The sequence below is a fragment of the Chlorocebus sabaeus genome, chromosome 26 (genome assembly GCF_047675955.1).
Source record: "Chlorocebus sabaeus isolate Y175 chromosome 26, mChlSab1.0.hap1, whole genome shotgun sequence".
NCBI lineage: Eukaryota > Metazoa > Chordata > Mammalia > Primates > Cercopithecidae > Chlorocebus > Chlorocebus sabaeus.
This window is the reverse complement of record NC_132929.1, coordinates 31,202,061-31,217,460: the sequence shown is the minus strand read 5'-3', so window position 1 is coordinate 31,217,460 and position 15,400 is coordinate 31,202,061. Positions and strand designations below refer to the sequence as shown.

The window sequence follows — 15,400 nt, the reverse complement described above, 5'->3', positions numbered from 1 at the left end:
GTTAAAACAAATGTAACAGACATGGATGAAGTGTCTGTTAACTCTGTCAGGAAATCTCATCTATGGATTGACTTTGGCCAGATTTTTAGCAGTAGCTTGCATTCAGTGAACTTGTCTGTTTTTAACCTTTTATATTTTAGGTTTTGTTTTCATTTATTTTCTTAAGGTTGTTTTTTTTTGAATTAAAAAAATCAGCATCAAATACACGATGTTTTAGGTAATCCCCATCATTAGACTCCCTCCGTTAGCATAGATTTTTCAGTTTACTCTATATGTTTTGTATTTCTACATAGAAACATACTACTCAAAAACATTATGTTAATGAAATAGTTCTAACATTTTTGCATATATTAAACTGCCTTAGTTTTATTGTCCAAGTTTCTCACTTTAAGAATTTTTTAATAAAATATGCACATTGTTTAGTACTGCCTAAATCTTGAAGTACTACTCTAAATTTACCGTCAATAATTGGAAAGTGAATTGTTATGCTAGTGTAATAATCCTCAGACCTTAAGGGGAAAATATAAGTTAAAAATTATAATTTCTGCACAAATTATGAATAAGCAACAATAATTATAGAGAGTAATTTTATATTAAGTAGACATCAAGGCAAAAAGAAATAAAGATGCCTCTTCAAATAATAAAAGTTTGCAGCAGTAAGTTAAAATCTAACATTCGATTCTAAAAATATTTGAGAAATGGGTATTAAAGAACTTCATTGCTTACAAAGTTTCGTTGATAGGCCAGGTGCTTCATTTGCCTGTATCTTCTATGAAACTAGAAGACTTCCTCTTCTTTGCCAATGTTTTAGGAAATCATCTGCCTCCAAGACAGCACAGAATGGAACTCAACAGTTACCTCGTACCAGTGCCTCCTTAGCTAGTGGAAATGAGGTAGGAAAGAACCTGGAAAGAGCTGTAGGAAATGAAGAATCTTTAATGCCAATGATCATGCCGAACAACTTCATTGATGCAAAGGTACTGAGCTGCAGGATTTGCTGCATAAGCCTTTCTTCCATTCCTCCTCCGTGTGTGTGTAAAATGTACTTCCCCCAAAATTGTGTGTTGAATATATTATATCAATACTCTTATTAATGAAATACTGAAATTTTACCCAGATCATTCCTTACATAAAATATTTAGGGGGAAAAAGGTGAGGATAGATAAAAGGTGAGAAAGAGTTATAGAAAAAAGTGAGGAGGTAACAAAAACTCAATTAGATGAGATTATATGGAGTGAAGTTGTCTTAACCAAGAACACCATGGTCATTAGTCTATATTTACTATAGTTTGGACTGACCTGTATTTACTGGGTGGTCACCATTTTGTTAATCCATTTGACTTAGTTTGGCTGATTGTTGAACCTAATTGCTCATCAGAACATCCCAAGTATGAATGACATTTTTAAAAATATGGAGCATCTAAATAGGTGCCTCAAGATCCTCCATTTCATGGCTGAAGAAAGTTGGATATAGTAGAGAAACACCATTGGAAGAAGTTACTTCATGTCCTTTCCAGTATATGTATTAATAGTGCTATTGTAAGCATTCTGAACAATACCTTTTAAAATTACTTTTAGTCACATTACAACTTTAGATATTGTACATTATTGCAATAGCTCCCACAACCAATGTGCTATAAATCAGTTGTCAGCAAACAGTCCCACCCAGGCTAAACTGGGGCCTGTTTTTGTGTGGCTACCTTCCGAGCTAAGACTGTTTTCTTACTTCTTTTTGTTTGAGATGGAGTTTCAGTCTTGTTGCCCAGGCTGGAGTGCAATGGCACGATCTCGGCTCCCCTCAACCTCTGCCTCCTGGTTCAAGTGATTCTCCTGCCTCAGGCTCACAAGTAGCTGGGATTATAGGCGTGCACCACCATGCCTGGCTAATTTTGTATTTTTAGTAGAGATGGGGTTTCACCATGTTGGTCAGGCTGATCTCAAACTCCTGACCTCAGATGATCTGCCCACTTCAGCCGCCCAAAGTGCTGAGATTACAGGTGTGAGCCCCCGCACCCAGCTGTTTTTTGCATTTGTCAAGATTGTTTACAAAAAAAACAAGGTGGTGATGATGTGACACAGGCCATATGTGGCCTGCAAAGCCTAAAATAGTTATGATCTGGCCCTCTACAGAAAAAGTTTGCCAAACCCTGTTACAAATTATTTTTCCTTTATCATTTCCTAAAATTTAGAATAACAGAAGTATAACAAAATTTCAGGCAGTTTTGATACTAAATTTTATGAATTATATTCAACAGATGTAATTTGTTTGTATCTAGTACAACATTATATACAATACATATTATAGGTGAATATGAATAAATGAATATTTGCTATTTCTCTTTTTTTTGTTTGCAGCCTAATTTAGGTTTTACTTTCTAATACAAATTAATCCATTCAACTTATTTCAGATTTATCTAAAACATTAGAACCTAAAACTTTTAAATGAGCTTAAAAAGTACTAATACAGGCCAAGCGTGGTGGCTCATGCCTGTAATTCCAGCACTTTTGGGAGGCCGAGGCAGGCGGATCACCTGAGGTCAGGAGTTCAAGACCGCCTGACCAACATGGAGAAACCCCATCTCTACTAAAAATACAAAAATTAGCCGGGTGTGATGGCACATGCCTGTAATCTCAGCTACTCGGGAGGCTGAGGTAGGAGAATCGCTTGAACCCAGGAGGCAGAGGTTGTGATGAGCCGAGATTGCAGCATTGTACTCCAGCCTGGGCAACAAAAGCAAGACTCTGTCTCAGTCTCAAAAAAAAAAAGGCCGGGTGTGGTGGCTCAAGCCTGTAATCCCAGCACTTTGGGAGGCCGAGACGGGTGGATCACGAGGTCAGGAGATCGAGACCATCCTGGCTAACACGGTGAAACCCCATCTCTACTTAAAAAAATACAAAAAAACTAGCCGGGCGAGGTGGTGGGCGCCTGTAGTCCCAGCTACTCGGGAGGCTGAGGCAGGAGAATGGCGTAAACCCAGGAGGCGGAACTTGTAGTGAGCCGAGATCCGACCACTGCACTCCAGCCTGGGCGACAGAGCGAGACTCCGTCTCAAAAAAAAAAAAAAAAAAAAAAAAAAAACTAATATATATACTGTGATTGTATTATTACTAGTTTGGAAGTAGATATGAGAGAGGTTAGGAGAGAAGCAGAGTGGGGAAGATGTTGTAGGGAAAAAAAGAAGCTAAAATGAAAGGAGCAGAGAGGTAGAGGCCTGAAGTGAAGGAGAGAAACATGTTTGGAGAATCTCTTAATTCCCTTGGGTTAGCCCTAGAGTTGATACTGCATCTAATGTCATTTTGTTGAGCGTATGTGGGTTCATTACGGGTATTTTATCCCCATCTGCTTTTAAAAATTTTCAAACATAGAAAAAGGTTGAGAGAATAATGTACAGAATATACAGATTAATAATTGTTAATGTGATAATTTCATATCTTTATATACTTTTTCCTTGCTATACCATTTGAAAATAAGTTTTGGAATATATAGCACATACATATATCTTAATGTGTTTTGGAATATATACTTTATGTATAATCTTAAAAATCTTTTATATTGTTTTGACCACTAACAAATACCCTATGTTGTGCTGCCTATTTTTTGTTTGTTTGTTTTGGGTTTTTTTTGTTTTTGTTTGAGATGGAGTCTTGCTCTGTCACCCAGGCTGGAGTGCAGTGGTGCAGTCTCGGCTCTGGGTTCATGCTATTCTGCTGCCTCAGCCTCCCCAGTAGCTGGGACTATAGGCTCACGCTGCCACACCCAGCTAATTTTTTTTGTATTTTTAGTAGAGACGGGATTTCACCGTGTTAACCAGGATGGTCTTGATCTCCTGACCTCGTGATCCGCCCGCCTCAGCCTCCCAGAGTGCTGGGATTACAGGCATGAGCCACCACGCCCAGCCTGTTTTGTTTGTTTTTATTCGAGATGGAGTCTCACTCTGTTGCCCAGGCTGGAGGGCAATGGCGTGATCTTGGCTCACTGCAACCCCCACCTCCTGGGTTCAAGCAGTTCTCTGCCTCAGCCTCCTGAGGAGCTGGGATTAGAGGCGCCTGCCACCACGCCTGGCTAATTTTTGTACTTTTAGTAGAGACAGGGTTTCACCGTCTTGGCCTGGCCAGCCTTGAACTCCTGACCTCATGATCCACCTGCCTCGGCCTCCCAAAGTGCTGGGATTACAGGCATGAGCCACTGTGCCCAGCTGTACTGCCTGTTTTAAAGAAGAAATAATGACGTCTATGATCATTTTTGTTAACATTTAAGCATTTTGTATACTAATGTTTACTATTTGGGTAATGGGTACACTAGAAGCCCAGTCCCACTACCACACAATATACTCATGTAAACAGACATGCACATGTACTCCCTGAATCTAAAATAAAGTTAAAATTAAAAAGGGAAATGTAAAGCATATAGTCAAAGTATGCACTACTTGTGATAAAGTGAAATCTATGATACCAAGATATTTTATATTTCCCCTCTTTTATTTCCTCAGGGAGGAACTGACCTGATAATTAATAGCTATGGTCCTATAATTAAAAACAACTCTAAGAAAAAATGGTTTTTTTTCCAAGATTCAAAGAAGATACAAGTTGAACAGGTAACCTATCCAAGTGAGAAAAATTTTTAGCAATGCATGATGTATGAAATGATGGTTAAAAAAGGAAAATGTGAATTCATGCTTTAATTTTTTTGTGTTCTTCATGGCTGTGATTTTATTAATTTGGGGCATGACTGTAGAGAGCGAGGTGAATAATAACTGAATAGCAGTTGGAATAGTCATCAGAGCTGTGGTTTTCAGTGGGGAGTACGGTCAGTGGGGAAAGGGATAGGAACAGGAGCGTGCATCAAAAGCACTGAAGAAACTTTTGACACTTCGCTTGCCACAGGTAATTCTGATGTGCTCCTACCCGTCTGAGGGGATCTGATGAGCTTTTGCTCAGGGATTTGATCAGTCTGGACTCTCATTGCCATTTTATCTTTTTTTGTCTAGCCTCAAAGAAGATTTACTCCAGCCGTCTGCTTTTACCAGCCAGGCACCACTGTATTAATCAGTGATGAAGACTCCCCCAGCTCCCCAGGTCAGACAGCCAGCTTCTCAAGACCCTTTGGTGTTGCAGCTGATACAGAACATTCAGCAAATAGTGAAGGCAGCCACGAGACTGGGGATTCTGGACGGTTCTCTCATGAGTCCAACGATGAGATACATCTGTCCTCAGTTATAAGTACCACTCCCCCCAACCTCTGATTCTTTCACTGGCAGTGATTCAGGTGGAGATTCCGCAATGGGGAAGTGTGAAGACCCTGCTGTGTCATCCGTTACTGAGCAGACTTCCTCCTCAGTTCTGCAGCCACCATCTGCCATGCTATGCTTTGATAAAAATGATTTTCCAATCTAGACGGCCATGCTCAGGTATTCTCACCAGTAAGTCTGTTCGAAGGACAATGAACAGGGAGCCAAAGCCTTTTGTGAAAACCTTGGTATCTTTATGGGGTTTTTCAACTTTTTTTGAATGTGTTTTGTTTTGTTTATTTTTAAACTTGTGTAATTTGAATGTTTCATCGTCAGCAATGTGAAAGAACAGTCGAGATGTTTGACTGGATTATAAAATATATCACTGGAGCAAAGGGAAGACTTTTGAAAGCCCCTTTGCTGAGTATCTACCTCAGTTTGCCTGCTGGCAAACTCTGAAGACAACTTCGTTACCTCATTTGTTGTTATAGTTTATCTCAGCTACATAACCAATGATACTTCCTAGTAGTATTGTGTTTTCATTGCTATGTGTGTAATGCGTGTGATCAAAGGAGTCATATAGGTAGATGAGTAAGAATGTTTATCTGAAGCTCTGATTTTTTTTAAAACAGAAACTATGACATCTGCATTGTTTGGATAAATTCATACCTCTGGCAGTGAGGACCATTAAACCACTGAGAAGAGGAAAAGTGGGACTATTTCTTTTAACAAATGACCAAAACAAGAAAGTACATCTCTTTTGAGAACAGAACTATTCAGTACCAGATAGGGATCATTTTTCTTAAAGGGCCTTTATGTTTTGGGCATTAGAGTCTGAGTGCTTTATCTCCTGTATCCCAAACCTCAAGCTGCCCAGAACTGTGCCTTTTCTACCTTCCCCTTTGCCTGACAGTTGGCCAAAGGCTGTACTGTCTAGTTTGCAAAGCATCCTCAACTTTGCCAGTATTAGTTGCAAAACCCCATGCAGAAAATGGAATTTTAAAGAAAATGGATTAAGATGGGGTTTTTTTTTTCCTTTTTTTAAAATCCCAGTTTGGCTTAAAGGAGTGAAGACATTTCATAAACTAGTAAGAATGAAGATAAATGCAACAGTAGACAGTAAAATGAACTTGAAGTTATTATGGTAACAGTGCCTTTCAGTATATATTGTGAAATTCTTTGCCTTATACCTTTTTAATATTCATGAAATCATTTTAGGACAGGAGTACAAAAAGTTGCCTTAAGAGTTTGTTGAATTTTATCAATAACTATTTGAATGTATAGTATCTTACCAAGGCTTTTTTTTTTTTTTTTTTTTTTTTTTTTTAAGTGCAGGTTTTGTTTAGGGATAAATATTCAGAGTTCTGTCACCCTACTTGTGTTTTCTTGAATTCTTAAGAGAATATGGTATCTACTTAATCTTCCTTCAGTGTCAATGCTGTGAATGAGGAATGCTAACTCCAGGAGTGAGCTCATCCTCTTACTGGTTTGAAATCAGCAAATTGTTTACTCAGCTACATACCATAGACCTTCTCTCAGTCATGAGACAGTTACCTAGGTGCTGAGCAGTGGGAGAGGATAAAGAACTGAACACCTGGAGAGAAGGGGTCCCATATCCTTTTAAAAGTATTTTTTCAAATTTTCTGGAAGTGACTTTTGATTCTCGTTTTAAAAGGAATCTGAATGGGTTTACACTTGAAATGCTTTGTTCCTAGAGGAGGCAGGGTCATGTTAACTGATGTCCTAAAATCAAAAGAATATTAGCGAATAATAGTCACAGCATCATCTGCTAGTCCAGTGACTGTAGATATAACATTTTTAATTTTTTTAAAATCTGTAATTTTGTGCCAGACTGGATGTGATTAAGACTAAAGTTCAGTGCCAGCAACCACTTCTGAACTAAATTCAAAGTCCCCCAGTTAGTTATCTAAGTACGGAATTCATCGCAAAACAAACAAAAAAGCAGAGCTTTAGGTGAACAGTCTGCAGCGAGGAAAAATGCTGCTCCTGCCTGTATAGCTCCTGTTTTATACTACCTCCTTTTAAATTTATTCTAGTGTTATTTTTTTCCTGTACTCAGGGAACATTTTGTTACTTTTGAGCTGCCTCATGGAAGCATGGGCAGATTGACAGGGTATGGCGCTTTGTGGTTTGTAAGTAGAAGTATATAGGGCCAATTTTTATCAGTATCTAAAATTAAGTACAATGAGATCATTTTATTTTTAAGCTTTCATTAAAAGGCAAACAAAATCTAAAGCGAAACATCATCCTTCATGGTTATGGAGGATGTGTCTAGGACTACGTGAATTTGAATGGTTTTAAATGGTTAAAAGATGAGCTAAGGTCCTCGAGGTAAGTATTTTGTTTGTTTGGTTTTTGATGAATAGGCTTATAGTTATAATAGAACTTTAGGCTATAACTATTTGATAATTATTTACCAGTACATTTTTTACCTTTTCATTTTGTTCTTATACAGACTTTTTCATAATAATCCTGTTACCAAAGAATTTTCAGTAGAAAGTAAAATTTTGATTCTAATTCCCCCGAAATTGAATTAACTAGAAGCATCTATAGATACGAAACTTACACAAGTAGTTACTAACCCAAAACAATAGGGTTTATATTGATTGTTATAGTTAAATAGATTAGTAATGTTAACTACCTTATTGTTACCAGAGCATTTAAAATAAGTTGTAATACTTTACCAGCAGATAGTTCCAAAGAATTTCAGGTATAATTTTTTCTTCAGCAAGTAAATCTTCAACTATACAGTATTAAAGTATTTTTATATTGTTGAAACTACTTGTTGGAGAGAAAAAAAGTTTTTTCACCAAAAATAAATACTTTGGTCTCATTGAATAAGATATTTAGTAATACAGCAAAGACTTCTTTTTACTTGACCAAAGCAAGCTTCTTTGAAGTCGTAAGTATGAAATTGTAATTAAAATGTGAAGGTTTTCACTCATCTGTCATAGTGGTATTACTTCATGGTATTTTACTTCAAAGGGGCTAATATGCATATGGTAACTATTTTCTTTTCCAAAGATGTGTTTGCTGTAAGTACTGATAGATGCATGTCATTTTTATGCCAAATATTCCAAGATACTGCTCATCAGTATTTTCATACCAAAGACCATTAAAATATATAGGTTAGCCTGTAAGTAAAGATGAGCAGATTTGAAATAAATTTATTTAGAGGCTGATAGAGAATCTAGCTTTAGTAGCAAAAGATATCAAAGGCCTAAGTTTACATAATTAAAAGCAATACAATTATATTGGTATTTATCAGTGTTTTTATTCAAGTACTTTTTATCAGCAAATTAAAAGGAAAAAACCAAAGATATTTAAGGTTACCTCCGCATATAGGCAAATGTAGTTGTACATTAACCTGTTGTTTCTTGTTTTTATGTTAGACCGAACATGTCTCTTCAGAACCCAGTCTGTATACAAATAACATGCATGGGCACTTGTCGTTTAATCTGCTGGTTCAGCCACATGATGTTTTTGCCAAATGATGTGATACTTTCCAAAGCACCTTGAGTGTGAAATGTCAACAGAAATACCAGCAAGCTTTTATGTTGCAGAGTATTATGAGTACCTCTGAATTAGCCCGTATAGTTCTCTTCCTGCTTTAAGCATTACCTGGTTAGCTCTGACGGCTTGAGGCAGTCCCTTAATAACAGGGATGCGTTTCATCTCTTAAGAATGTAAGAGGCAAACAAATCATGTCACTCTTTAAGTGGGCTATGCTTTGATAGATGTGCTCTTTAAAGTTGTTACATTGGAATTTAGAGTTGTTAAATTGAAATGTTTGCGTTGCACTGAGGGAGCTCAGTTTTCAAACTTCAGTGGAACCTTGGGTGAAGGGAAAAAATTTTTAATGAAATCTGGGGTTTTATATTTTGATTAGCCTAAAAGCAGAAATACAGCTTTATCCATTAAGTGACTTTTAAAAATCAGTTTTGCCTTACCAAAGAAATTAGATTCTTAGTGTCAAATGCTATTACTTTTGTCTGTGCTTCAAACAAGAGCAATGCCAACATTGGGAACAATGACAGAGGTTTGCATCAGTTTGTCTTGGCTTTGTTAAGGATTTCTGCCAGAAATGTGCTCATGGTTGACAACCCAGGATCATTGTTCAAGTTCTTACGAAGACACCTTTGAAAACAATTCAGATCATGTCACAAAAAGTTGGAATTGAAAGTATCATTTTTTTTTTCTTAATGCAAGAATACCCAGATGTGGTTTCACTTCAGCAGTGGCTGTAGTGGTTCACTTATATACATTTCTGTTTCATTGAATGTAAATTTTGAACACTGAATGTAAAAAAAGCTCCAGTTATACTGAAACAGTCACTAAGACTACACATGTATTTTGCAGACTTTATTCCTTACCATTTGCCACATGGGTCTCTGATAAAATTGTATTGGTTTAATAGTCAGAATAATCTTTGCAGTTTGTGAGCACTGAGTAGCGGGTTCTGGAGACCACCATACACAACCCATTGTCTAATTGTGATTTTTTTATTGATGTTTAGAAGAATGTAACCATAGAATTCTGTGTTTTAAGTTGATTCATGCTCAGGACATAAGATCACAGGCTAATGCAATGTGTATGTTTCAGGCTTTCATCTCCTCATTTTCCCTTTTTAAGCCATTGATGGTGTTTAAGATTAACATGACAGTCTTGTATTTTTACCAGATACTGTATTATTTTTCCTATTGCTGCTGTAACACATTACCATGAAGGCGGTGGCTTAAAATAACACAAATTTTTCTTAAGTTCTGCAGATCAGAAGTCTAACACGGGTCTCACTGGGATAAAATCAAGGCGATTGCAGGGCTGTTTCTTTTTGAGGCTTTTGGAAAAAATCTATTTCCTTTTCCAGTTTTTTAAGGCTGGGAACCCCTCCTTCCATCTTCAAAGCCAGCCAGGTAGCATCTCTCTGATGCTCCTTCAATTATCATTTCTCTTTCTCCAACCCCAGCTGATACAGGTTCTCCAGGTTTAAAGATTCCAGTGATCACATTGAGCCCACCTAAATAATCCAGGATAATCTCCCCAACTGAAGTTCCTCAACTTAATCACATCTACAGAGTTCTTTTGGTACGTTTGGTAACATATTCACTGCTTCCAGGGATTTGGGCATGGACTTCTGTAGGTGGCCACTATTTTGCCCACAAGAGATACGTTCTTTCTATGGAATTCTGATCCCTGTAAAATGTAGCGTTAAAGAGATTGGAAATCTGAGGCCATGTGCCCCTTGGGGATCTTTAAAGTTTAAAAGCATGAAAACTTTGGCCTGTAGCCTTCCAAAAGTATACACTAAACTTTCTCTCCAAAATACTTGTAAAACAATTTAGCTTTAAACTTTCTGAATATGTGCTTCATAAAATAACATCTCATGTTTATCAGAAAGTGTCCTAAATATTTGCCTCTAACTTTATGGAATTTATTCAGAAAAAAATTGAAAACTCTTCTTATAGTTACCCTTTCTCCTTTTCTCTTCAGTAATTGTGTTGCTGGGGAAGAGTTGGGGGAAGACCTCAAAACACAGGAACTCAGAGTGATGAACAGGTTTATTCTTTGTTTTCTTTTAATAACGTATTCACAGCCTGCAGCCTTTCTGCCTTTAAATCTGGTTCATCTCTTCAGCTCCACCAAGCCACTGAATGCTTTTCAGTTTTGTTAATCCTCAGATTTCCCGAGAAGCAAGAGCCTCTCCTTACATCAGCATGTATATACATCTCCTAGGAAATTTGATCTTTCTTGTCCTTCTTTTTTGGTTCCCGTCGGCCTTTTCCTGGTTCTCAAAGCTCTAGTTTCTTCTTATTTCTGGATCATCGTGAGTGTGGCCCTCTTTCAGCTTTAAAAGATAATATCTAATTCCACCCCAATTTTCAGCATTTCTTCACCTAAATCGATAAAGCTGTCTCCATTATGGGACAAAGGCCAGAATAATAATCCGAGTAAGCAGAAGAAAGCTGGTCATTTTACAACTTCTCCCGACTCTAGGAAGTAATGTGATGCCATTTGTTGAGCATCTATAGTGTGCCAAGCTCATGGTTCATCTCTGCAAACTGCTGCTGCATTCTGCAAAGCAAGTATTATCCCCATTTTAGGGATTAGGAAACAGGTTCCTGATCTCTTGCCAAAAGTCACAGCTAGTGAATGGTTTAGGCAAGACACAAACCCTGGTTAGTTAATCCTCTACTCGAAAGTGTATAGGACTGATACATTGTCTCAGCTAAAAAAAAAAAAAAAAAAAAAAGATATTTAATCACCCAGGGTCATAGGGCCTTCCATAGTATGATCAGATACAACTTTTTTTCCCTTGTATCCACAAAGGCCAGGTTGTGTCAGAACAGCCTTTCTACAGAGTAATAACCAATCAAAAAAGAGAAGACTGCCTTATTTAAATCCACTTCTTCACAGGAGGAATTTAGGCAGCTGTAACTCATCCCTTATCATCTCCTAATTTCTTTCCTCCTTCAAAACCTTCCATTTCTCTCAGCCAAAATTGTGTCTGAAGGCCGTTTGTGCTTCGAGTTACATTAGAAATAAGGTAGGCATTTTTTCTAGAGTCCTTTTCTAGTCAAGCGTTTCCTTATTCGACAAGGTCTTCAGAATTGCATTTGATCTTTTGTAATTTTCTGTAGCTCCCATATTCCTAACAGGAATTCATTAACTTGAAAAAGCCAGGTGTGTAACCAGTAATCCTTTCTTGTTAGGTCTGAAGAGTCCATGATTTTTTATGAACATAAACTAATTCATTATTTGCATTAATTTAGGAGGGAGCAAAGTTAACGGAGAGTCATAAAACAGAACCAGTATAAGTTAGACTTTGGAGCACCTCAGTTCTAATCTTGACAATTTTGAGAATCATTTGGTACAAAAATTCTTAACCTGTTTCTGTTCCTTCTCTATCCGTGAAATGAGGATAATTTTTTGTGCAAAATGAAACAATAGTGCTTTGAAAATTTAAGAGAAAATTCAAGTGTAAATAATCATAATCCGAAACTCATTTGTATGAGGCTGTGAAAGATCTTACAGGCTCTTTCTTTACAAGTCAGCCTTTGCAATTATATTTTGCCTTTGTTGAAATGAAAAATGTTTTCATCTCCTGTACACATACGAAAACCCAGTAGAAGAAAGTGGTTGGTAAAAGATACAGCTGAAATTGAAACACTCATCTGTTAGGTGGATAAATTCGTAAGAGAAAATGGGAATTGACTGTACTTTTGAAGTACTAAATTTGAAGTCATCTTACTCCAATTTAAATGTTCTTTTTTTTTTTTTTTGATATGTTGGCTTTTAAAGTGTTAAAGAGAGAATCATATATGTCCAGCAGGGTAGATGGGTGAGGAGAAAAGTACATATTTAGGATTTTTCTCTAAAATATCTTTTTCAAGATTATGGAGTATTTTAATATTTCTGCAAACTATTCCAAATGAATGAATTTTATATAGGGCAGCACATACTGGCACCTGATTCTGGTTTATTCGAGTCCATATGTAGCGTTTGTTGGGAAGAATTATATGATTGTCTTCTTTTTTTAGAGGAAGGAAATATTTTCCCTTTTTTCTTATCCATACACGATTCTGAACAGCTTTGCAGATCTCCTTCAGTTCACAGCTTGTAAGCAGTTCATGGTATATAGACATAGTCTTGACTTACAACTTAAAAAAAAATTATGTTACAGAAGTTTTTCTATGGAACTGTCTTTAAAAACAAAAATATGACAGATCTTGACCTTAAAATGTTCTGTTTCCTGTTATCACATTCTGGATATCTACTTTGTTTGCAAATGAAAAGTATTACTGATGATTAGCAACTTGAGCCTGTTAATAGGAAACTGCAAAGCCTGAATACACACACATTGCCTTAGCCTATCAGTAGAGTAGAGGACATATGTTAAGAAAATGTGTCTGCTTGTTGCTGTTGTTGGACAAAATTATATGTCTGTGTGTATGATTTTTTTTCTATTTTCTTCAAAGATGTGAATTAAATGAAAGTGTGGGAACCAGTTAAATTATTTTATGTTGTGGGTGTTCTGGATCCTTTCACTCCATATACCATTTTCTTGTAGGGGCAGCTTTTGTAGACTTGCTAATGGACTATAGAGCTGAGCTATATTAATTTTATACTTGACTCAGGGGATCAGCTCTGTGAATGCCATTGCACGAAGAAAGCAAATGTTTGCCTTGATTTTGAATGTATCTTTTTAATGTCTTCTTAAAACGTATTTGTTTAATAATGTAGATTTTTTTTTCCTAGTATCATAGTAAATATTGCTTAGTACTTCCCTCCCACCCCACTGGGTAGTTTATCTACTACCCTATAGGTCATGCCAAAAACAAATAAAAGTTTAAATGCCAAAATGTTTATGAAACTGCTGTCTAAATACTGATTGATTGCACAATTTAAATAAAAGTTTTCCTTAGTTAAAAAAGACACACCCATGTTTCTTTTATTCTTCGGTTTTCTTTTGAGGGAATAGAGAATGAAAACTTTCCATTTATAGGAGGATGGCTTTCATATCATGGGTTGGGATGACTATAGAGTTCACTCCAAGAAGTAGGAATAAAACCTATTTAAGGTATCTAAGAATTGATTTCATCTGACATTTACTATTTAATAACAACAAGGAAATAAAAATGTTCCCATCCCAGTAGATGGTTGCTCACCTCAGGAATTAAATAGTAGGTAGTCCAAAAGTTATGGACTTGCCCAGATAGTCACAGTTCTACATCAGGATAAATTTCTTTTTAGTATTAAAATTTTAAACTGGTAAGAAAATCCTGAAAATCTTCCCACTGAAAGCATCTAGAAATTACAGATAATATATGACCCAAAAAAGTTTATTTTTCTTTGGGAGGCCAAGATGGGCGAATCATGAGGTCAGGAGATCGAGACCATCCTGGCTAACACAGTGAAATCCCGTCTCTACTAAAAATACAAAAAATTAGCTGGGCATGGTGGCGGGCGCCTGTAGTCCCAGCTACTTGGGAGGCTGAGGCAGGAGAATGGTGTAAACCCGGGAGGCAGAGCTTGCAGTGAGCTGAGATCTGGCCACTGCACTCCAGCCTGGGCGACAGAGCGAGGCTCCGTCTCAAAACAAAAAAAAGTTTCTTTTTAACATAGTTGAATTCTTATTTAAAAAAAAAAAAAAAATCTCTAGAATTGGGAATGAAATGGGGACTGAAAAAAAGAGCAGTAACATTTTGAAATGATATTCTGATTACTGTGGAGAGCATCAAAGAAGGAATTGAAATATGAGAAGGTAAAAACTACATAAAAAACAAGTTAGAAAAATAAATGAATGGAATTTCCAGAAATAAAAAAAATACATTTTTTTGAATTTTTGAAACTCTGTTAAATAATTTATCAAACAGCAAAAGAATTTTCTAAAACTGGAAGATAGCTATGAGGAAATCAGCTAGAATGCAGCACACAGAGAGAAACGTGGAGAATATAAAACATAAAGATTTAAGACAGCTGTTTTAAAATGAAAGACTAAAGATAATGAAGAACAAGTCATATTCAAAGGGAAAATTACTACATGATGAAAACCATACATCCTCAGATTCAGGAAGCACAAACCTCAATGTAGAAATACAAAAGTAAGTCTATACTAAGCCACATTATAGTGAAACTGTAGAACAACATAGACAAGGTAAGAACTTACAGGTAGCTAGAGGAAAAAAAAAGATTATATAGATTTCACTAAGAAAATTTCTTATTGGCAATAAAAGAAGCAAGAAAGTGGGATGGGCGCAGTGGCTCATGCCTGTAATCCCAGCACTTTGGGAGGCCGAGGCGGGCAGATCATGAGGTCAGGAGTTCAAGACCAACCTGGCCATCATGGTAAAACCCCGTCTCTACTGAAAACACAAAAATTCGCTGGGCATAGTGGTGTGCTCCTGCAGTCCCAGCTACTCGGGAGGCTGAGGCAGGAGAATTGCTTGAACCTGGGAGGCAGACGTTGCACTGAGCTGAGATCAAGCCACTGCACTCCAGCCTGGGCAACAGAGCAAGACTCTGTCTCAAAAAAAAAAAAAAAAAAAAAAAATATGGTGTGATAATATCTTCAAAACATCACAAGGGAAAAAAGCTACTATGTAGAATTCTATATCAAAATAAATCATTATTTAAGTGTTAGTGTTAATAATT

General features: G+C 36.8%; 1 protein-coding gene across 1 annotated transcript in view; it reads left to right on the top strand.

The window, feature by feature from the left end:
- The window catches only part of PRTG (protogenin), a 131,438-nt gene extending 117,759 nt beyond the window's left edge, over positions 1–13,679 (top strand). Inside the window, exons 18-20 of the mRNA XM_038010009.2 lie at positions 812–977; positions 4,490–4,594; positions 4,988–13,679. Coding sequence (XP_037865937.1) covers positions 812–977; positions 4,490–4,594; positions 4,988–5,242 — 526 coding nt within the window. The 3' untranslated portion in view covers positions 5,243–13,679. The remainder of the gene's footprint in view (positions 1–811; positions 978–4,489; positions 4,595–4,987) is intronic.
- The last annotated feature ends 1,721 nt before the right edge of the window (positions 13,680–15,400 follow it).